Source organism: Echeneis naucrates, chromosome 16 (assembly GCF_900963305.1).
Source record: "Echeneis naucrates chromosome 16, fEcheNa1.1, whole genome shotgun sequence".
NCBI classification, from domain to species: domain Eukaryota; kingdom Metazoa; phylum Chordata; class Actinopteri; order Carangiformes; family Echeneidae; genus Echeneis; species Echeneis naucrates.
The window spans coordinates 1,213,376-1,233,957 of NC_042526.1; the positions used below are offsets into that span (position 1 = coordinate 1,213,376).

The 20,582-nt window shown below is 45.3% G+C and overlaps 3 protein-coding genes across 3 annotated transcripts; all 3 read left to right on the forward strand.

Moving 5' to 3' along the window:
* Positions 1 to 50: 50 nt before the first annotated feature.
* LOC115056099 (ankyrin repeat and SOCS box protein 15-like) lies at positions 51 to 9,052 on the forward strand. Its single transcript, XM_029522359.1, has 10 exons — positions 51 to 502; positions 3,522 to 3,629; positions 3,715 to 3,767; positions 3,956 to 4,087; positions 4,407 to 4,571; positions 5,660 to 5,905; positions 6,201 to 6,372; positions 6,763 to 7,288; positions 8,581 to 8,734; positions 8,874 to 9,052. The coding sequence occupies exons 1-10, from the start codon at positions 51 to 53 to the stop codon at positions 9,050 to 9,052; spliced, it is 2,187 nt and encodes a 728-aa protein (XP_029378219.1).
* Positions 9,053 to 10,603: 1,551 nt separating this feature from the next.
* asb15a (ankyrin repeat and SOCS box containing 15a) lies at positions 10,604 to 14,492 on the forward strand. Its single transcript, XM_029522370.1, has 9 exons — positions 10,604 to 10,707; positions 10,787 to 10,824; positions 11,287 to 11,418; positions 11,669 to 11,827; positions 11,919 to 12,164; positions 12,244 to 12,415; positions 13,060 to 13,585; positions 13,996 to 14,149; positions 14,216 to 14,492. The coding sequence occupies exons 1-9, from the start codon at positions 10,604 to 10,606 to the stop codon at positions 14,371 to 14,373; spliced, it is 1,689 nt and encodes a 562-aa protein (XP_029378230.1). The 3' UTR covers positions 14,374 to 14,492.
* A 1,945-nt stretch (positions 14,493 to 16,437) lies between these two features.
* On the forward strand, positions 16,438 to 19,231 carry lmod2a (leiomodin 2 (cardiac) a). Its single transcript, XM_029523501.1, has 3 exons — positions 16,438 to 16,794; positions 17,281 to 18,384; positions 19,056 to 19,231. The coding sequence occupies exons 1-3, from the start codon at positions 16,522 to 16,524 to the stop codon at positions 19,074 to 19,076; spliced, it is 1,398 nt and encodes a 465-aa protein (XP_029379361.1). The 5' UTR covers positions 16,438 to 16,521; the 3' UTR covers positions 19,077 to 19,231.
* The last annotated feature ends 1,351 nt before the right edge of the window (positions 19,232 to 20,582 follow it).

Below are 20,582 nucleotides of genomic sequence, written 5' to 3' on the forward strand. Positions count from 1 at the left end.
GAACAAATGAAAACATCTATAACTCATATTTTCATCATACATTTACTTATATGATACCTGGGGTCAATGAGGACTCTCCTGGGGTCGAACAGGACTCACTTGGGGTCAAACTGTACTCTCCTGGGGTCAAACAGGACTCACCTGGGGTCAAACTGTACTCACCTGGGGTCAATGAGGACTCACTTGGGGTCAAACTGGACTCTCCTGGGGTCAAACAGGACTCACTTGGGGTCAAACAGGACTCACCTGGGGTCAACTTTTCTGCAGGCTCTCCTGGGGTCAAACTGTACTCTCCTGGGGTCAAACAGGACTCACTTGGGGTCAAACAGGACTCACCTGGGGTCAACTTTTCTGCAGGCTCTCCTGGGGTCAAACTGGACTCTCCTGGGGTCAATGAGGACTCACTTGGGGTCAAACAGGACTCTCCTGGGGTCAACCTTTCTGCAGGCTCTCTGTTGTCCGGTGGTGACCCCTCTTCACCGGAGCTCTCTCCTGGTTGGGGGTTAGACTCCGTGTCATCTTCCTCCTCGTCCTCTCTCCCCTCCTGCTCTTCTTCATCTCTCTGCTCCGCCATGATGGCTAAAACTTTAGCTTGTCCGCTGAGCTAAACCAGAACAGTGACTCTTTAAAAAACCGGCCGAGCCAGCACCACCCTCCGGTGGTGTCCCGGTTCAGCGTCGGTCGGTTCAGCGTCTTCTTTAATCCGTTTCTTGTCGTATTTTTACTCGTAAGCGGGATTTTTATTTTTATTTTTGGAGTTAGCACCGAGCGGCTAACTCCGCGCTTCTAAAGTTAGGTTGGTTGCCACGCAACGGCAGTGTTTAGGCGTTGCTGCGGCAACCATCGACGTCACTCACGGTGAGTTCAGGGCATGTCGATTCTGTGGTAAAATTAAAACGTTTTGAGTGTTGTGTAATCAGATTATTATTTATATTCAATAAATCCTGAATCCTCTAAAGTGATGAAAGTTGCTTTAGGACCATTACTTTTGATGAAGACTGTAATAACTGTTTTAATAAAATGTAGAATAATTGTTGTTTTCTTCAGTTTTGAGTCTTCTCTTAAAACAACAGATGTTCATACCTAATTTTACACTAAACAGCTTTGACTTTTTCCCTAAAACGAGCTGTGACTGTAAATGATGGGAGAAAACTAACACTCCTGACAGAGAAGTGTTCATCAGTGTATTAAATACATCACTTGGATATGTGATTAACTTCCTCTAACGCTGTTTCAAGTTTGAGCAGCAAAGGAAAATTAAAAAAGCACTAAAAGCTGTAAAATTTGGTCTGAGCTGGAAAATGTGACCAAATTTCCATAAAAATTGGTAAAATACATTTAGAACTATCTCTCTGGAAAACACTTTAAAACTAACTGGTGTCGCACTGTTCTGATTTAATGTGCAGTTAAATCAATGTAGTTTTAATGTGATATGCAAACAGATAAAATGAAACGCCCTGCTGGTTTGAATTTGTCTCTTCTTCTGAGAAAGTTCAACATTTTGCAGCTGTAGATGCTCAAAGGATGGTGAACAAAGCCGGAAAAGATATTCTCTCCATTACCACAAACAACTGAAGCAGACACATAAAAAATATTTCTATGTCACAGATGAAGTCTTATTTTAGCTGTTTCGCTGATATTATAGGTGCTTTATGTTGAGCTGTACATTTCTATTTCAGTCAGGGAGCCAGAGGAGACGCTGTGGCGGCTCCTGCAAAGCTCCACTAATCTGCTACTGGACATCTGCCGGATCCTCAGGGATCCAAAATCAGCAGCAGACCAGGAGGCCCCGGCTCCCTGTGGAAACCCCTCACACAGGTTTTCATTTCAGGCTGGCCTGTTTGTCATGTTAGAGGCTTTTCAGGATCACACTCGGATTCTCAGATGCACAGTGGCAGCCTGAGATGTGACACATCTGGAGAAGGATGTGATGCAACGGCAAGCGACAAAACAAGGACGGTAAGATGACGGAAAGCGACACATGATGCAATACTGCATAAAGTGAAACAGCAGTCTGAGGCAATTTCTTTGTTAGTGCTTTGAGTTCATCACAGTTTGTGTGAGAACATGCAGACAGATATATCTGGAATTCAGCTGCTGAACCACAACAGGAGTAAAAATTAACACACAAACCAGAAATGAAAAAAATAAAGCCACCATTTCCATGAGTTTTTTTTCCTCTCATAAATGTTGATAAAATTAATACAATTTCAGAAAGGGTTTCTTTTTTAAGTAAAGCTTTAAAAAACAAATGAAATAATAAAACCAGGAGGGAGCATGTCAAACCAAATGGATGAAAGTCAATGAAGGTCAAACAGCAGAAAACCAGATCAGTTCTGTCACACAGGAAACAATTACAAGACTGTTTCCTCCTAAAAGAAGATCGGTCACCTGGTCGCCCAGTTTTCCTGCAGCTCATGCTTTAACTCAAAGCTTTATGAGACCATCATCTCGTATTTCTCCGACAAAGCAGCAGAGGAAAAAAATGCTTTCCACAGAACAATGAACAGTGACCTCACTGGCTGCATGAGTCCACGGCCTAAGCCCCACATGCTTGTGGGATCTCAAATACAGGATTCCCGCCAAACACGCCAAAGACCTGGCTTAGCTCACACAATAGCACATGTAACCAGGCTATATTTAAGACCAGCGGGCCAGGTGTCGGCATACACGCCCTCCCAATGCCGGGACTCTGCAGGCAGGACCCCCCCCCTGAAAGTAGGACACACCTAAATATAAAAACACAAGGAGCTGTTAGGCATTGGAGAGTGCTGCTAAAATACTTCACAGGTAAGAACTTTCAGACATTTGACTGATTCTATGGATGTCTGATCTGCTGCTGCTGCAGGGTGTCTGTATCTGTCTGCAGGTTTAATGCTGCTTGTTGTGATCTGTCGTTTATTTCACGTTAGCATTTTGTCAATTTGTCAATTTAAAGCTAAAAGAAGGTCAATTAAAAACCCATGAGTAATTTCAGGCTTTATTTTTGGACTGTTTCATCGTTTGTGGACATTTTTCACATTTGTGGATCTTCAGCTGAGCTGCCGTGCGACAACTTTGAGCTACACAAGCATTTGATTGGAATTCATGAATTGGAAGTGTTGAGAGGAAAAAGTCATTTCATCAGCTTTATCAATTTGCAGAGCTGAAAAATTTTCCACTAAACTGATAAAAAATAAATCAGAACCATTTTTCTGGTGAATAAAAAAGTCACTGATTTAATTTACAGTTAAATAATATGACACAACCAGCTTGTTTGGATTTATTAATCTGAGACAAAAAGACAAAAAAAAAACGTCCAACCTTTTGCAGCTAGAGAGTCGGATACTCAAAGGACAGTGATGTTTGTGTTTTCATGCACACAAACACATTGTTGTCACTGCAGCTGTTTGTAACATGTTGGCCTCCGACTCTACCAGCTGACTGTGTTGGTGCTCAGAATTTCATGCATGTAACTTTAGATTCAGATCCCGAGTTGATGTGTAAAGTGAAAATAAACTGAATCGTGTTTCTTCCTGCAGAGTGATGAACACGTTTGAAGAATCTGGTGAAGAGGAGCTCAATGACTACATCATCCAGCTGAACATTCATGAGTCCTGCCAGGAAGCCTTTCTGAAGTCTGCATCCAGGTTGTGCAGCCACATCCTGACCCCCCCAGCTCAAAATAAAACATGTCCTAACACCCAGCTGACTGTCCTGTGCTTCTCCTGTTAGTTTATCAACAGCGACAGATGAAAACCTGAGAGTCCTGGCTGCCATTGAGCAAGGTAGGCCAGGCATCACGCCTCAGCCAGCCGAGTCTCAGAGGCTGGCAGGCTGACAAAGGTGGGGGGGGGGTAAACATGGAGGCTGCACACAGGTGCATTATGGGAGCAGGAGAAGGTCTGCAGCAAGTCTTTGTCTGTTTCTTTGTCGTCTCACCTGTGGGCTGTCATCCCGTCGCCGTGGAAACCAGGTGAGGTGCCAACGCTCAGGGAGATGCTGGGTCACCCCTTCGCCTTCCGAGAGTTGGATGTCAGCGGCTGGCTTCCCCTCCACCGAGCTGCGGCCCAGCCGGTCCTGGAGGTCCTGGAGACCGTCCTGAGGCGTAAGAACAAAACAGATTAAAAAAATACACTGTGTGATTTTTGTCGCTGTGCTGAAGTAGATTGTGGTGGCTCCAATCTATCTGCTGACCATCAGGAGTCGACAGGTTGTAAAAATGGGAAAATGTCCCTACTTCACTCTTGATTTATTAGCTCAGCAAACGGTTCCATAAAAACAGAGGGAAATATAACCTCCTTCTGGAGGTGACACCGATAAATAAGGAAAGATGACAACACTTGTTTCAGCTGACACCCCATCATCAAAAATAATGGCTGCCTGGAATAATGTTTCGGATGCAATCCAAGCTGTCTCTGTGTTAGTGGCAGCTCAGGGCCTCAGCCTGGAGGACAGGACGGCCGTCGGGGGGGACACGGCGCTGACTCTGGCGGTGAAAGCTGGACTGGAGCGGAACGTGAGGAGCCTGTTGGAGCACGGAGCCTCCCCCCACAACACCAACAGCAAGGAGGAGTCCCCGCTGCTGCTGGGTAAGACGGGCAGAGCACCAAGAACCTTCTGCAAACAGAACCAAGTCAGGTGGAGCTGCACTGATAATCCTGAGGAAGTTTGTCCCAGAGCACGTTTACACGACAACACAGCGAATTGTTGTGTTAGTCCGACCAAAACTGGACTTTTAAAGTACACGTAAACACGTTAGACCGACTGAAGTCCAGTTTATAATAGTCAGACTAACACACCCGGAAGTCAGACAAAAGAAGCCGGCTAACTGCTAACTGCTAACACAGCAAAGTCTGCAGCAGGGTTGGGGTTAGGCTCATTTTTGGGCGGATACTGAGGCTAACATGCTAGCTCACCGGCCGTTTTTTCTTTCTTAACTTTATTTAATTATTCACAATTTACAAATTATGTCAAACACTAACACATTACACAACTTGAGAGCTGTTTCACACGTACAAAAACACAAAGTCGTTGAATAAATACATTTACAAAATCTTAAACGTTTGCATTCAATAAAAATTATATGATAAAAACAAATCAAATAAATAATGTTAAAATAATACAATATCGTTATGTCAACTCATAAATGCATTTAACAATCTAGCATAAATTTGATTAAATGCCAGGGAGTACATCAAACACCTTTTCATAGATCTAAAAACTGTATATTCTTTTTATTTGTAACCAGGGCTAAGGATTTATAAAATGAATTAAATCCGGCCAAAAAATGAAAGGTTGGCTTGGAGGCTGAAAATTTTTGCGAATAAATAAAATATTTTCCCAATAAAATGAAGAAATGAACTAAATACCGAAGACGTGTTCTTCAACAGTATGACACGTTAACATGGGTGAAGACAGGAGAACACAAGTCTGACCAAAATGGCATCGTGACATTACATTCAAAAAAACAGATGGTTTAAAGTTTCATCGGCATGCCCACAAAAAACACAAGAGCTGTCCAAACAAATACATCCATTTCACTCCAGTGCATGTTTACTGGGACAAGGACAGAAGTCCGATTAGATGTCTTTATGGAGCTACAACCATAGCTGGACTCAACTGTCCTCACTGACTAATGGGTAGAAAAGGTAAAACACTCTTCGTCCTCGCCTTGCAGCGGTGAGGGCCGGGTCCTACCGGATGGCCAACGCCCTGGTGGCTCACGGTGCCTGGGTGGAGCAGGTCTGCAGAAGGAACTGGACGGCCATGCACGAGGCGGCAGAGGTCGGACACGTGGACATCCTGATGCTGCTGCTGAGGAACGGCGGCCGGGTAAACCAGAAGGATGCGACGGGCGTGACACCGCTCGCCGTGGCTGCAGAGCACGGACACTTCGACATCATTGAGATTTTACTGAACTTTGGTCAGTTTGATGACGGCTGCAACCAAATGAGGAGTTATTAAAGTGGAATCACAACCGGGTGGGGGTGGAGTGGATTTAGGGATTTTGGGCCCCACGAAAAGAATCTCTACAATTTATAATCTTTATAAATGATGAATCTATTAGGGGCCTCTCTGGGCCCCTAGAATCCTTCTTTCCTCCTTTTCGGGCCCCAGGGTATAAAAATGACAAAGGTTTGAGGTATTTGTCAAAAATGCCCTGTCTGAATTTGGTGTTTGGTGTTTGGTGCAAATGTCCCATCTGGTTTCTCGCTCAGGGAGCAGAGTGAACTCTCAGGCCTTGAACGGGGAAAGCGTCCTGCTGGATGCAGCCGGATCAGGAAACACCAACTGCGTTCAGCTTCTGCTGGACAACGGGGCCGACCCAAACCTGCCCAGCTACACCGGACACCTGCCCATCCATAAGGCAGCGTACGCCGGACACTACGAGTGAGACTTCTCAAAAACTAGGTGTCATAAACACACGGGGGGTTGTTCTAAACACCTGATGGTGAGAAATGAGCTAAGACAAAGGCAAAGACTCCCTCGTGGTTCAAACATTGGAAATAAAAACACAAGGCCAGAAGACTGCACACTCAAATCTAAAAATCTAATTTAAGTGTTAATGCCACAAAGTGACCAGAACCACCGCTCTGGTGTGGGTTGATGTGGGTGGGTGTGGTGTGGTGGGGCTCTGGTGAAGTTGGAGAATAAGTGCTTGTGGTTTATTTAAACAGAATCACGAGTCTGTTTGGAGCAGTTCTCAGGTTTTATGATATTAAAAATGTAAAATGGATGCTGTTTAAAGATAAGATCTGAAACTTGCCCTCGTTCCCGCAGAGTTCTGAGGATGCTGATCCCCCTGACCAATCGGAAGGCCATCAGGGAGGCGGGCCAGAGCCCCGTCCACTCGGCGGCGGAGGGCGGCCACAGCCGCTGCCTGCAGCTCCTGTTGGCCCACGGCTTCGACGTCAACTTCCGCATGAACATCAGAAACGCCGAGAACTACCGGGACATGAGGAGGAGCGCCCTGTACTTCGCCGTCTCCAATGGTGATGGGGATTGCACCAAAGTCCTGCTGGCGGCCGGGGCGAAGACGGACCTGGACCCGCTCTGCTGCCTCCTGGTGGCGGTCCGGTCCGGGCGCTATGACATCGTGAAGCTGCTGCTGGCGGCCAAGGCCGACGTGAACTGTTTCTTCACGGTGGTGAGCGACACGGTGTTCCCCACGGCGCTGCAGTACTGCCTGAAGGACGAGGTGATGATGAGGCTGCTGCTCAACAACGGCTACGACGCTGAAAAGTGTTTCTGCTGCAGCCACGACACAACGTCAGAGCCCGCCGATGACGTGGACGGCAAAATCCCTGTGAGCTTCGTCCTTTTGGGTTTTTTCCTTCTCTTGCAGGACGCAGACTGATTTGCTTTCTGCTGGAGACTCAGATGAGAAGATTAACGTTAAGATGGAAAAAGGCAGTTTAGTCCGGAGCCGCAGACATGACATGGGGAAAAAACGTTCCCACAAAATACTAATGTGTTCCCTCCAAGTACGAATTTGTTCCCATTAGATGCTAATTTGTTCCCTCGAAATATTAATTAGTTCCCACAAAATACTAATGTGTTCCCTCCAAGTACGAATTTGTTCCCATTAAATACTAATGTGTTCCCTCGAAATATTAATTTGTTCCCATGAAATACTAATTTTCTTCCAACAACAGTATACCATGCGCTCGAACTGTTAATGAATAATAATATCATTCCTGGACAGCTGGGTAAGCAAATAGAGCGCACCTTCTCTAACAGGGAGAGCAGAGGAAGCTAAACAACCAGATGGTATGAGAGTTTTATTTCAGGCTGGGGTTGAGCTACAGCCTGGCATTATTAGAGGCAGTGAAAGAGACTGTTGACAGCCAGGGCGCTTCACCGGCGGAGGTGCGACTTGGACGGCGGGAGGGATATCAAATTGCATAACCAAAGTGATTTTTCACGACCTGGTAACCAGAAAATGTTCTTTTAAATCCAGAATAACTGATGTACAAAGCATAAACCAGTCACTGAGTTAACTACAGCTCACTGTACATGTGAACTTTAAAAGCGCTTTGCTTTTTGGAAAACAGTCCTGTTGTTTCTTTAAAGGGCCCATAAAGTCAGCATAAAACATGTGACAGCAATAAAGTCACACTAAATTGTTAGAAAGGCTCCTCATGGCACGTTATATTTATTTCGAAGAAACAAATTAGCATTTCATGTGCACGATATCTTTTTTTTTTTAATTAAGTTTGAGTGAGTTTAGCTTTTAGCTGAAAGTATTTCCTTTAAGTGTGGTTTCTTCTGGGAGCCAAATAACACAGATACAAACACCTGCAGGGTAGCTGAGTTTAACATTAAGATATCAGCGTTATACACAGCTGCTGTTCAAACTTGCTGTTACCAAAGACGTCAGCATGAAATTATCACAGTAATAGTTACAGTTGAACGCTTTCACTCTTTGAATGTAAATTAAATTTTAAACTGCATCAGGACAAGTATTTTTAATCATTCATGTATATTATTATTGATGGTTATAAAGGGAGTTTATTTACTCAAAGTTCACCATTTAAAGGTCTATTTTTAAATCACAATAAAAGTGTAATGACCTTCTGATTGTCTGTCTTGTCTCAGTTTTGTGAGTTCATGAGTCTCTGCTGCCTCATACATCTGTCCGGGAAAGTGATCCGGATTCTGCTGGACTACGTCAGCCACGTCCACATCTGCTCCAAACTCAGACTCATCCTGGAGAAGCAGAAAGAGTGGCCTGAAATATCTGAAATCCTCAGTGAGTTCATTCATGGTGTGTGCAGAAATAATCAGGATAATGACATAAAGCAATCATAACAAGACAACTAAATGGTCAGGCTCCCGGTTCCTCTCCGATGTGTGTGAATAAATTCATCTTGCTGTACATTGCTCTCCAGGCAGTCCTCGCTCCCTCGGACACCTCTGCAGGCTGCTGATCAGGAGGCGTTTGACCCTGAAGAGACTCAACAATCCAGAAATCATGAATTCACGTGTGTTCCCTCCCCGACTGAAGACCTTCATACTGTACCAGGAACTGGATCTCTACAGTCCGCAGGGCCCTGAACGCATCATGTGAAGATCTGATGTTAATTATTTTGTACATCTTTGTAATCTCTCTTTTTCCTAAAAGCATGACATGCTATTTATAATGGACTCAGAATCAGTCTGTTCTTTTATAGAAAATGGAAATATGAAATACAGAACTGGTGCTTTTTTTATCCATCTGCAGCAAGTCAAATGTAATTCTGTTGACATTTATTTCATTTGAAAGAAAGTAAAACACATCACAGCTTGTTTTTACCCCTTTAGAGCCTGAAGGACAGTGCAGATCAGTTGCCACTACACAACTTTGTGCTGACAGACTTTTATCAAACTACACAATTTAGAAGATGGTGATAATACAAAGTGCAGTTCTGGTGTGCGCATTCAAGCCGTATTCCTCTTGAGCCTCCCTGTCAAAGCTCTCCAGATTTTAGCGCAACCAAAACTCTCAACTTCACCATTAAAAATGCTAATCTGGGGTGAAGAGGTCAAAGGTCAGAGCCATGAATCTGCCATCAGTCATTTCTCCCTTCAGGCGTCTCTGTTGTCCAGCAGCATGTGGACTGATCTCTGCGTCTCTGCTCACTGAATCATAATGACACAATAAATATTCACACAGCGGGCCGGCTCATCATTGCCTGTCGTTTGCTGTGTGCAGAGAGACGTTACCTTCCATTAGGGCCTGCATGTTAAATACACTGGAACAGGTGACACCTATAAATAGCATGGAGAGTGTGTGTGTGTGTGTGTGTGTGTGTAGCGTTTCGGGGTGGCGGGTCAGCTGAGACACGACACAAACACTGAGCTGCTGCTGCTGCTGCTGCTTCGTACTGTGACTTCAGCTCCGGGGAGAACGATGACATTTCAGGTTTTATCACGTTACGGGAGGATTCTTCAGACTGTGTGATCTGTGTGTCGGTACGTCTGATGGACAAAGTGACCTGAAACTGCCGCTGATATTGGGGAAAAAAAAAACGAGGTCACAGGTCACTGGAAGCACTCCAGATTCCTGAATGTTAGCGTTCAACGTGGGGAACATTTAACTCCAGGACTGAGAAACTAATCTGAGGTAGATGGAATTTGATTTTACTGTTTTCTGCTACTCCAATACAAGCTGCTCAAATCTTTCTTAGAGTCTAAAAATAAATGTACAGCTGGAATGATTGTTGGACGGACAGAAACTGGATCATGGTTCACGCTGAAAATGTAAAATATTTCATGTTTCCACTGTCCAGATTTTTTTTTTCTTTCCTGAGTTGATTTCTGGATATAAAAAAGCATTTTTGATTCTGAGGAACTTTGATGGCATCAGTTTTCTGACTGTTTACCAAAAAACAGTCAGCACGTTAAACCAAAATGGAAACAGCTGTTGGTTCCAGTCCAACAGTAAAAATGTTAAAATGCTTCACAATCCCCCTCCAGACATTATGGACCTTTAATATCTAACATCTTCTAAACTGTAAATTTAAATTCACCGCCGCTCACATCGGTGAAGCCAGGATTGTTTGATTTCAGAGAGAAAGTAAATCAGCTCAGAACAAATGTGTTTCTGTTGGTCTGTTGAGCAGCTAAAAGATAATGACTCATGTTTGACCTGTGTGATGTCAGAGGGACGGAGGCAGCCGATGAGATGGATGAAGATGAACTCCTGGACTCGTGTCGGCAGGAGCACCTGACGGGATCAGACAGGTACCGTCGTCGTCCAAACCCCAGTCTGACCTGGAGCGCTTTCTGAAATTAACCTCCATCTGCCTGTTGGTACATTCAGGAGTGACGCTCTGAAGCTGGTGGACGCCATCAAACGAGGTACATGGCACTGACAGCAGGCATGCAAAGATATGAAAATAAGTTAGGAACGTACATGTATGCACTCCCCTTTCTTCCTCAAATTATCATCATTGGTATTGAAGCTACTATTTTTCAGGTAATTTATTTATCCTGGTTATTTCACATTTTGAACCTTAAAGGCATGCACACAAACAAACATGACTGTATAAGATTACTGTGAGGTACTCTTGTAAAGATGTGAACTATTCTTTCTTTTCTGTTTCTTTATCTGCTTTTTTCCATGTCTGGTTTGAGGATGGGACGTGGTAACGTGTAAAAGTTTGAGTGCCACATGTATAACTTTATTTCTTCAAGTAAAAAGTATAATAACAAAACAAAGACATGAAAATAAAAAGCACCACATTCATCCATATTTGACAGCTCTGGTGTCCCAGGCGCTGACGTTAAAATGACAGAGGCAGATCTCACTTTGTCTCACAGGCCACATGTCGGTTCTGCAGGAGCTCTGTGATTTCCCAGCAGCCTTCGGTCAGGTGGACGAGCAGGGCTGGTATCCTCTGCACCGGGCGGCGGTGCAGCCTCTGGTCTCGGTTCTGGAGGCGGTGCTGTACGGTGGGTAAGAGGGCCAATCTTCTGCAACACAGAGATTTGAATTTAAGTTCTATTTACCATCTTAAATACAAAAAAAGGATTTTTGTAAAAGTATATAAACTCAATATGATAAATCTAATATTTTGGGAGGCTCAAACTGATGAATTAATTTAGCTGAGGTTGCAAACTAAACTTCATCCTCCATTTTTTAAAAGTTTGCCTGTTTCAAACTTCCCATTCAGTGATGAATTGACTGAATTTACTGTTTCAGCGTCTTTCAGTCTGAGTCTGGAGGAAACGACCACGGAGGGCGACACCTTCCTGACTTTGGCTGTGAAATCTGGTTTGGTGGAAAATGTAAAGATGCTGCTGGCCCACGGTGCTTCTCCTCACACCACCACCACCAAGAACGAGTCCCCTCTGCTTTTAGGTCAGAGTGCTGCTGGCCACCAATCTGCGCTTCATCTGTGCTTTTTCCGTCCTCATCCTCATTTCTTCCTCCTGTCGTGGCCTCCCTGCAGCCGTCAGAGCCGGCTCCCATCAGATGGTTTCCTGTCTGATAGCCGGAGGAGCTCGGGTGGGACAGGTGTGTCTGAGGAGGTGGACGGCGATGCACGAGGCCTCCAGAGCCGGCTGCCTCCACGTCATGGAGCTCCTGCTGCAGAACGGAGGTCAGGTGTCGGAGACGGACCAGCACGGAGTGACTCCTCTGGGCATCGCTGCAGAATACAGCCACCCCGAAGTCCTGGAGCTGCTCATCGAACACGGTGAAGCACCAACACGCATGAAGCACACCATCACTTAAACGAAGCACGGCTCTCATGCTGATTATGGATTATTATTAAGGTGCTGATGTAAATGCCCAGGCGCCGAATGGCGACAGCGTCCTGTATGACGCTGCAGGTTCGGGGAATCCAGACTGTGTCGACATCCTGCTGCAGCACGGAGCCAACCCCAACATCCAGAACCTGAGCTGCCAGCTGCCCATCCACCGAGCGGCGTACGAAGGGCACTACCTGTGAGTGTATCGGTGTAACACAACTGTGTAACAAAACAGTGTAACGCAGCTGTGTAACACATCAGTGTAACACAACAGTGTAACGCAGCTGTGTAACACAACAGTATAACGCATCAGTGTAACGCAGCCGTGTAACGCATCAGTGTAACGCAGCTGTGTAACACAACAGTGTAACGACACATCAGTGTAACGCAGCCGTGTAACACATCAGTGTAACGCAGCTGTGTAACACAACAGTGTAACGACACAAAAGTGTAACGCATCAGTGTAACGCAGCTGTGTAACACAGCCATGTAACACAACAGTGTAACGCAGCCATGTAACACATCAGTGTAACGCATCAGTGTAACGCAGCCGCGTAACGCAGCCGTGTAACACAACAGTGTAACACAACAGTGTAACACAACAGTGTAACGCATAAGTGTAACGCAGCTGTGTAACACATCAGTGTAACGCATCAGTGTAATGCAGCTGTGTAACGCATCAGTGTAACACATCAGTGTAACACAACAGTGTAACACATCAATGTAAAACAACTGTGTAACAAAACTGTGTAATGCAGCTGTGTAACGCAGCTGTGCAACACAAGTACGACTGTAAATAAGTAAATAAATGAAGTGTACTCGGCTCCGATTCTCCGTCAGAGTTCTGAGGATTCTGATCCCCATCACCACCCGGCGGGCCCTGCGGCTGTCCGGCCACAGCCCCGTCCACTCGGCGGCCGACGGAGGCCACGTCCGCTGCCTGGAGCTCCTGCTGCAGAAAGGCTTCGATGTCAACGCGCTGCTGGCTCCTCACATCTCCGACAACTACGGCGACATGAGGAGAAGCCCGCTGTACTTCGCCGTCTCCAACGGGGACTCAACCTGCACCAACACACTGCTGAAGGCGGGAGCCAAGCCCGACCTGGACCCGCTCTGCTGCCTCCTGGTGGCGGTCCGGTCGGGACGCTACGAGATCGTGAAGCTGCTGCTGGCGGCCAAGGCCGACGTGAACTGTTTCTTCACGGTGGTGAGCGACACGGTGTTCCCCACGGCGCTGCAGTACTGCCTGAAGGACGAGGTGATGATGAGGCTGCTGCTCAACAACGGCTACGACGCTGAAAAGTGTTTCTGCTGCAGCCACGGCCACGACTGGGAGCGTTCCCCCGACCAGGAGGAAAAAGTCTCTGTGAGTTCTTCTGATGTTGTTTATTAACGGCCTCAATGTGTCTGATCTTGATGTGATTCACGTCCCAGCTGTCGATGTCTCTGACTTTACGTGTGTGTTCTCCACCCTTTTGAGCCGATCGTGGATGAGTGCAGGTTGGTGGGCCAGATTCACAGATTCTGACCATCTACTATAAATGTGAAATCTTCCACAGCGTTATTGGCCTTTTGTCACAGACTGGTTTCATGAAACCTGCAGCAAAGATCAAACTTTAGAACTTTAGAGTGCAGGAGTCTGCAGGACAAATTAAAAATGTCAAAGTAGAATCAGAAAATGCTGAAGAGCCAGTCGACCCTAAAAAAGGAGGTTAAAGTTGGTCACCTTGTATGTAGCTGTGCTGAAGCAGGTTGGCTTCCTGTCGTCTTGTCCAGTTCTGTGACTTCGTCAGCGTCTCCTGGTTGGTGAACCTGGTGGGCCGGGTGGTGTCGGTCCTGCTGGAGTACGTTGGTCCGGTTCCTCTGTGTGGAAAACTAACAAAGATCCTGCAGAAGCACAAAGAGTGGCCCCACATTCAGAGCACCACACGTGAGTTCACTTTACAACAATTACTAGGTTAAAGAGGTCTGGTCCAAACCGCTCTCTGTGGTCCAGGTAACCCTCGTTCTCTGTCTCACCTGAGCCGAGTCGTGATCCGGAAACACCTGAGCTGCAGCAGACTGACGTCGGTCCAGCTGCCGACCCGGCTGAAGGACTACCTGCTGTTCAAAGAGTCCGACCTGTACTCCAAAATCATCTGCAAGGAGGACTGAGGACTGAGGCGGCAGACTCCTCCTGATCTACTGAGTCTTAAACGATTATTTTTAGTTTCTCTAACGGTGCCTGTATTTATCAGACATGAGAAAGTCTGATAAATATTGACTGTGTTTGACATGACACTTAATTTATCAATATAAAGAAAACCGTGCATGAATTAAAAAAAAACAGTTTTTCATAAATACCACAAAGTCTTGAATATGTGAAATGTTCTTAATTTTTTTACTTCTAATTTCTGACAGTTGTAAAAGTGTCTGCGGTGTATTTTATTAAATATGTTGAGATATGTTGAGCCAGTTTGTGATCCATTTTTTTGATAAAGCAAAAACTTTAAAGTCACTGTAGTTCATCCTCTGGAGAACATGAATGTCTGCAGCAACATTTCATGGCAATAGAGCTGATAGCTGAGAATTTCAACGCAAGACGCAAAACGATTTGTTGAAATTGTCTCTCCCCAACAGATGCAGTCTTTTCTCCCCATCAAGTGACCACTGAGGGAACTGCAGCCGGTCCCTGAACTCTAAATTTAACCTCCTGACCTGGATAAATAACGTCGTCACATTCGGGCAGGTCAACTGAGAACCAGAGAATAACAGAGATTCTTAGATTTTATCTTCACTTTCTCTTCTTATACATCCATGAATCTGTTCACCATCCAGCAGATGTCACACCGTGTCATTGAATCAGAGCAACAACATACAGGACCAACAAACGGCTGGTCAGCCTGTTTACTTCTGTTAGCAGCTGGTTGCTCTGCGCTGAGGAACACACTCACGATATCAGCAAGCCAGTTTAAGTTAGCAGTAAAATGAGAGCGTGCTCTTATAAATAGACGTTGACAGCGCTGTTATTGGCCCGGATGCCAGATCACAATGCAGGGGATTAAAAAGTACCAGAGCTAACAACCATCTTCAGCCGCGCTGGCAGCTCCAGTGCTTATTTCACCTCTACGAGACGAAAATGGAACATCTATAAACAAACACATTCAAAGTGCTGCAACTTTATGGGAAATAGTTTGTGTTTCATCCAAAAGCCTCAGGATCTGTTCCTTTAGGAAAGAAAACGTAACTAAACAGTCTGAAAAGTCGTTAAATTTAGTGTCCAAGTCGCTTCGTTGGCATCAGAGAACTGGTCCCCAGTTCAGATTCTTGGACTGGACTCATCCAATCCAGCTTTAGACTGAAGGCTCAGTGATCAATAAATGTACAAAACAGAAATAAGTTCATGTAAAACGGCACTAATTAAACACTTAAAATGATTATGACTAAGGGGTCCCTTCATTTCAGACTTTGTTCCTCCAACTTCATCTGAACATCTACAACCAGATGAGTGCAAAAATGCAAGAGGTCAAAGGTCAAATTTACAGCAGCTTTAGGGCGAAATGACATTGTGTCACTTGCTCTTTTCACTTCACACATGTAACACGATGCGGCCCGTTAAAGAGATGGATGCGTGTTATCGCTGAGCTCCGACGGTCGCCCTGACAACCGCACAACAAAATATCCGCTGCGATGAGAAGCTGCAGAACAGTCGCAGTTTTTATCACTGAAGACAACATTCTGGGCTGGAGTTGAGTTTTGATTCGATCGTTCGGTCAGTCCGTCCTGACTTGGTGGTGGTGTGTCCCGGCGTTAACATCAGACTCCACCATCAGTTCTCCTCACTGCCAGCCGGAGCAGCACCGTCCATAATCCCATCAATCGCCGGCGAGAACAAATGTTTCCCCAACAACTACACAACCCCGTTGTGTTTCTGGGATTTGATGCGTTATGCAACGCTGCCAAGCTTCGTCTCAAATCTGTCCTACAGAGGTTTGTTCCCTCCTTTCTTTTGAGGCACGAGTCACTGAAGAGCTCTCAGCACAGGCCACTCGGAGGGCGCACATTCCTGCAGTAAGCCTATCTCATTGACCCCCCTCGCCCCCGCCCTAAAAAAAGGACAGCCAGCCCTCCCCTTTCCACACATCAGAGTCCAGTCCTGTCAGCCTGGAGCAGTCACCCAGAGCATCTCTGATCTGAGGGAATCTGATGGAGGACGGGCCCGCCGACAAAAGCAAGACAGTGAGAACAACTTAGAGAAAGCTCAGTGAAGTAAAAAGACAAAGCGCGAACAGAGGAGTGAAAGTTCGAGCCCCATCCTGGACCATGAGTACCTTTGGGTACCGCAGGGAGCTGAACAAGTATGAGGAGGTGGACGAAGATGAGCTGTTGGCCTCGCTGTCCTCAGAGGAGCTCCGGGAGCTGGAGAGAGAGCTGGCCGACCTCGACCCGGACAACAACGTCCCCATCGGCCTGAGGCAGAAAGACCAGACCGCCAAAACCCCCACGGGGACCTTCGACAGGGACGCTCTGCTGAAATACTGGGAAGATGACAACAAGAAGCTGCAGGAGGTGAAAGGAGAGCGCAAAGCAGAACAGGTGAGAGGACCAGAAATCAGCAAGCTAGAACCTCAGTTATTATTGCTAATGTCTTGAGAAGGAACTATCTGAAATAAACCTTCAACATTGTTAATCCAAGAAAGTACTAAATGAAAAATAAACAGGCTTTTAGAAAAGTGACAAAATCAGGATCTCCTTTTGTGTCTTAATTCATTTCCTTCAACTTATGGACGTTAAAGATCTAATACTAAAAAAAAAATATATCAAGTCTCCTTTATTCACATCAGTGAATTTAGGTTCAAAAAGTTTTTCATATAAATCTTTTTACTTTGAATTCAATGTGAGATGAGACTTTATTATGCAGAATAATGTGGAAATGTGTCACATGTATCTACTTGCCAGAAAACAATCTAAAAATATCGCCTTTCTGAGAAATGCCAGCTTTAATGACCGTCTGCCAGCGTTAGAAAGGCTTCTTAATTAAAAGCCAGGGCCCGACCTGATCTGGTCTGTTCTCCTCTGCAGGACGGGAGGACAGATCGGAGCGAGGAGGAACGAATGTTAGCGACCAGCAGCAACACTGGCAAGACTCCGGGACACGACAGGAAGAAGGCATCAAATAAGGAGAAGAAGGACAAGTGTAAAAAGGAGAACCCCACCAGGATTAAATGTCCTCAGAGGAACGGCCAATCAAAAGGCTCCAGGATCGAAGTGAGGAGGACTGAAACCGCAGATCAAAACCTGAACCTGAGCGGAAACCCTACCGTCATCGACAAAGCTCTGGAGCAGATCCTGGGCGACGATCCCACCATGAACGAAGTCAACCTCAACAACATTGAAGACATCTCCCAGGAGACGTTGCTTCGGTTTGCCGAGGCCCTGTGCACGAACACTCAGGTGCACGTTTTCAGTCTGGCTAACACGCACGCCGACGACCGGGTCGCCTTCGCCATCTCCAAGATGCTCCGCGAAAACCGCTCCATCAAAAACCTGAACATCGAGTCCAACTTTGTGTCCGGTCAGGGCATCCTGGCTCTGCTGGCGGCGCTGCAGCACAACAGGACGCTGGTGGAGCTTCGCTTCCACAACCAGAGGCACATCTGCGGGGGGAAGGTGGAGATGGAGATGGTCCAGCTGCTGAGGGAGAACACCACCCTTCTCAAGCTTGGCTACCAGTTTGACCTCCCGGGCCCCAGAATGACGGCGACCAGCATCCTGACGCGAAACCAGGACCAACAGCGCCAGAGGAGGCTTCAACAGAAGAAGGAACAGAGTCCTCCAGAAGTCTCAGCACAAGTGTCTGCTCCAACTGCAGAAAACAGGCCGTCAAAAAAGCCGTTACAATCTTCCAAAACTGCAGAAAAGCACAACAGAAATCCTCCTCCTCCGTCTTTTGACCCAACCAGCACGAAGGGCCAGCTGAACCAGAGGAAACCCAGATCGAAGAAGCTCAAGAACGGCGCCAATGAAAAGGAGAGCGCCGACATTCTCAAAGACCTGAAGAACGCCCTGAAACCATCGCTGCAGAAGAAACGAGAGGCGCCGTCTCACCTGCCACCGCCACAGAGGTCGAGCCGCGACGACCTGATGGCAGCGATTCGAGGCAGCAGCATCAGGTCCTTAAAAAGGGTAAGACTTCCTGCGACTGGACTATTTTAGCGGTCTAAAGGAAGTTTGTTTTGCTCATCTGAAAGCTTCACAGGCACAATTTAGCCTCCAAATGGCCTCCGGCACTCTGTGAATTCCTCAACTCTCAGTCGGGTTATAAATAGTTCCTCGACTTCTTCGCTGGTGTTTGATAAGACTGATCAGTCAGAGAGCCAACGAGCTGGAAAACAAGAGTCAGAGTTCGGCCTCATATGTGAAAAAATGTATCTTTTCAAAGTAAAGTAGTCGGTCCTTTTTCCCCTCATGAGCCTCAGACTCCGTTCACCAGAATAAAAGAAAACACAAAAAACAAAAAAAATTCTTATAGATGGAAGCAGATTGTGGCTAATTTTTGATCTCTTATTTGGATTTTCTTATTCGAACTTGATTATCTCATCTCAAAAATAAAAAACTGAGTAAAATTCACGGCCTTACAAGCCAAGATAAATACAATAAATTCTTTTCATTGTTTGTTTTACAAAGATGACAATAATTTAACTCGTAATCTGCTATAATAAAGTTATAGCAATATGCGCAAACTTGACACCTTCCATTTGATGAAAGATGTTTTATTATCCATCTGATAAGTTAAATTCTTGTGGGCTAGTTATTTTTTTTTCATGTGAAACTGACTTGTGATTTTATTGTTGCAGGTGAATCTGTCAGAGACTTGAACCCACCAACCGATCGGACCTGAGCTCTTCTCACTTTGTATTGAAATATTTCATTTTCATTTCACCTCAAACATCACAGTTTGTTTAACTGGGCACTCAGCGGAGTGGCACACTGCACTTCTTTTTGTTTCAGGTTATTATTGTTATGTTTTGTTGAGTCCAACTGTGAAAACCGACGTGTAGAGAAATAAAAGCGTTATGTTCCAACTCTGTTCTCGTGTTGGTCATTAAATGTTTTTGATACGAGTTTAGAGAGACAAAAATCACGTTGAAGACCTTTTAATCCTCATTTTCTCTTCTTAACGGAAGGTTGGATTGTTGTATTTGATAGTGATAGTAAAGATACGGTCAGGTAACGATAAAGATTATTTGAATGTGTGCTAAACTTAAACCTGAGTATAAACACAAACTGAAGCTATTACTTTGAACTGATATCCAATTCATTTGGAGCTGAATTTACTATAATGAAAAGAATTTAGATTCAGCGAGTTGTTGATGAACCAACAAGCTAAATTCAGTTTAACTTTGAGTGGAAGAAAATATTTTGTTAGAACTTTGAAATCCAGCTGTTGAGTTTAACAGTGACACATATTTGTGACTATAGTGGATCAGCTCCCTGTCTGATTCTAATAAAAGGCCACTCAAAGGGAGATTAAACTCTGAAAACTCGGAGTTGTTACATGATCAGATGTCAGCAGCTGCTTCCTATCCATCCATCCACACACACACACACACACACACACACACTTTCATTTGTTTAGCAAAGAGCTAAATTTATGGTTTCCATATAAGAAAAATCTAAATTCAGAATAAAACAACCATCGTCCATGAGTGCGATCAACGGAAAAAACATTAATGTTCTTCCACACAAAGAACTTCAAGATGCAGAGTTTACAAAAAACGACGTTATAAAGCTGATGAGTAAACAGTCACAGTGAAGGCGAGACCACACATCAGCAGGTTAGCGTGAAATCACAGCTGAAGTGAGCAGATTGGACGGAAATTCGGAAAAAAATAATAAATATGCTGCAGTTAGTTCTGCATGTCACGTTAATGCAGCATGATTACAGAGCGATCTTATATAAACCCCCCCAGGGGGACTACAGGGAACCAGGTCCATCTGTCTCATGAATCAGTTTCTAATCCAGTCGCTGAGCTTTGTTAAACAGCTGTTCAAAGTAAACATGGCCTCCCCTCAGGATGTGTGTTGTCGTGAAAAGTGACCGCTCATTACAACGTTTCAGATCTTTAATAAAATGCCACCTTAATCTCACCGCTCATGTTTAATAGGAGGGAAAGAAAATCCTCCTGATGACAGAGCGGTGGGAGACATCGACACCGAGTCCTTTTCACAACGAACGGTTCAACCTCTGGGGAGAGCAAACGCCTGCTCTCACATCTCACTCAGAACCTCACAAAGTCTGGGGATCCCGAGGATTCATCCTCTGGGGCCAATCATGAATATCTATCTGTTTAATTTGTCCGTTATTTAGAAACCAAGATGGA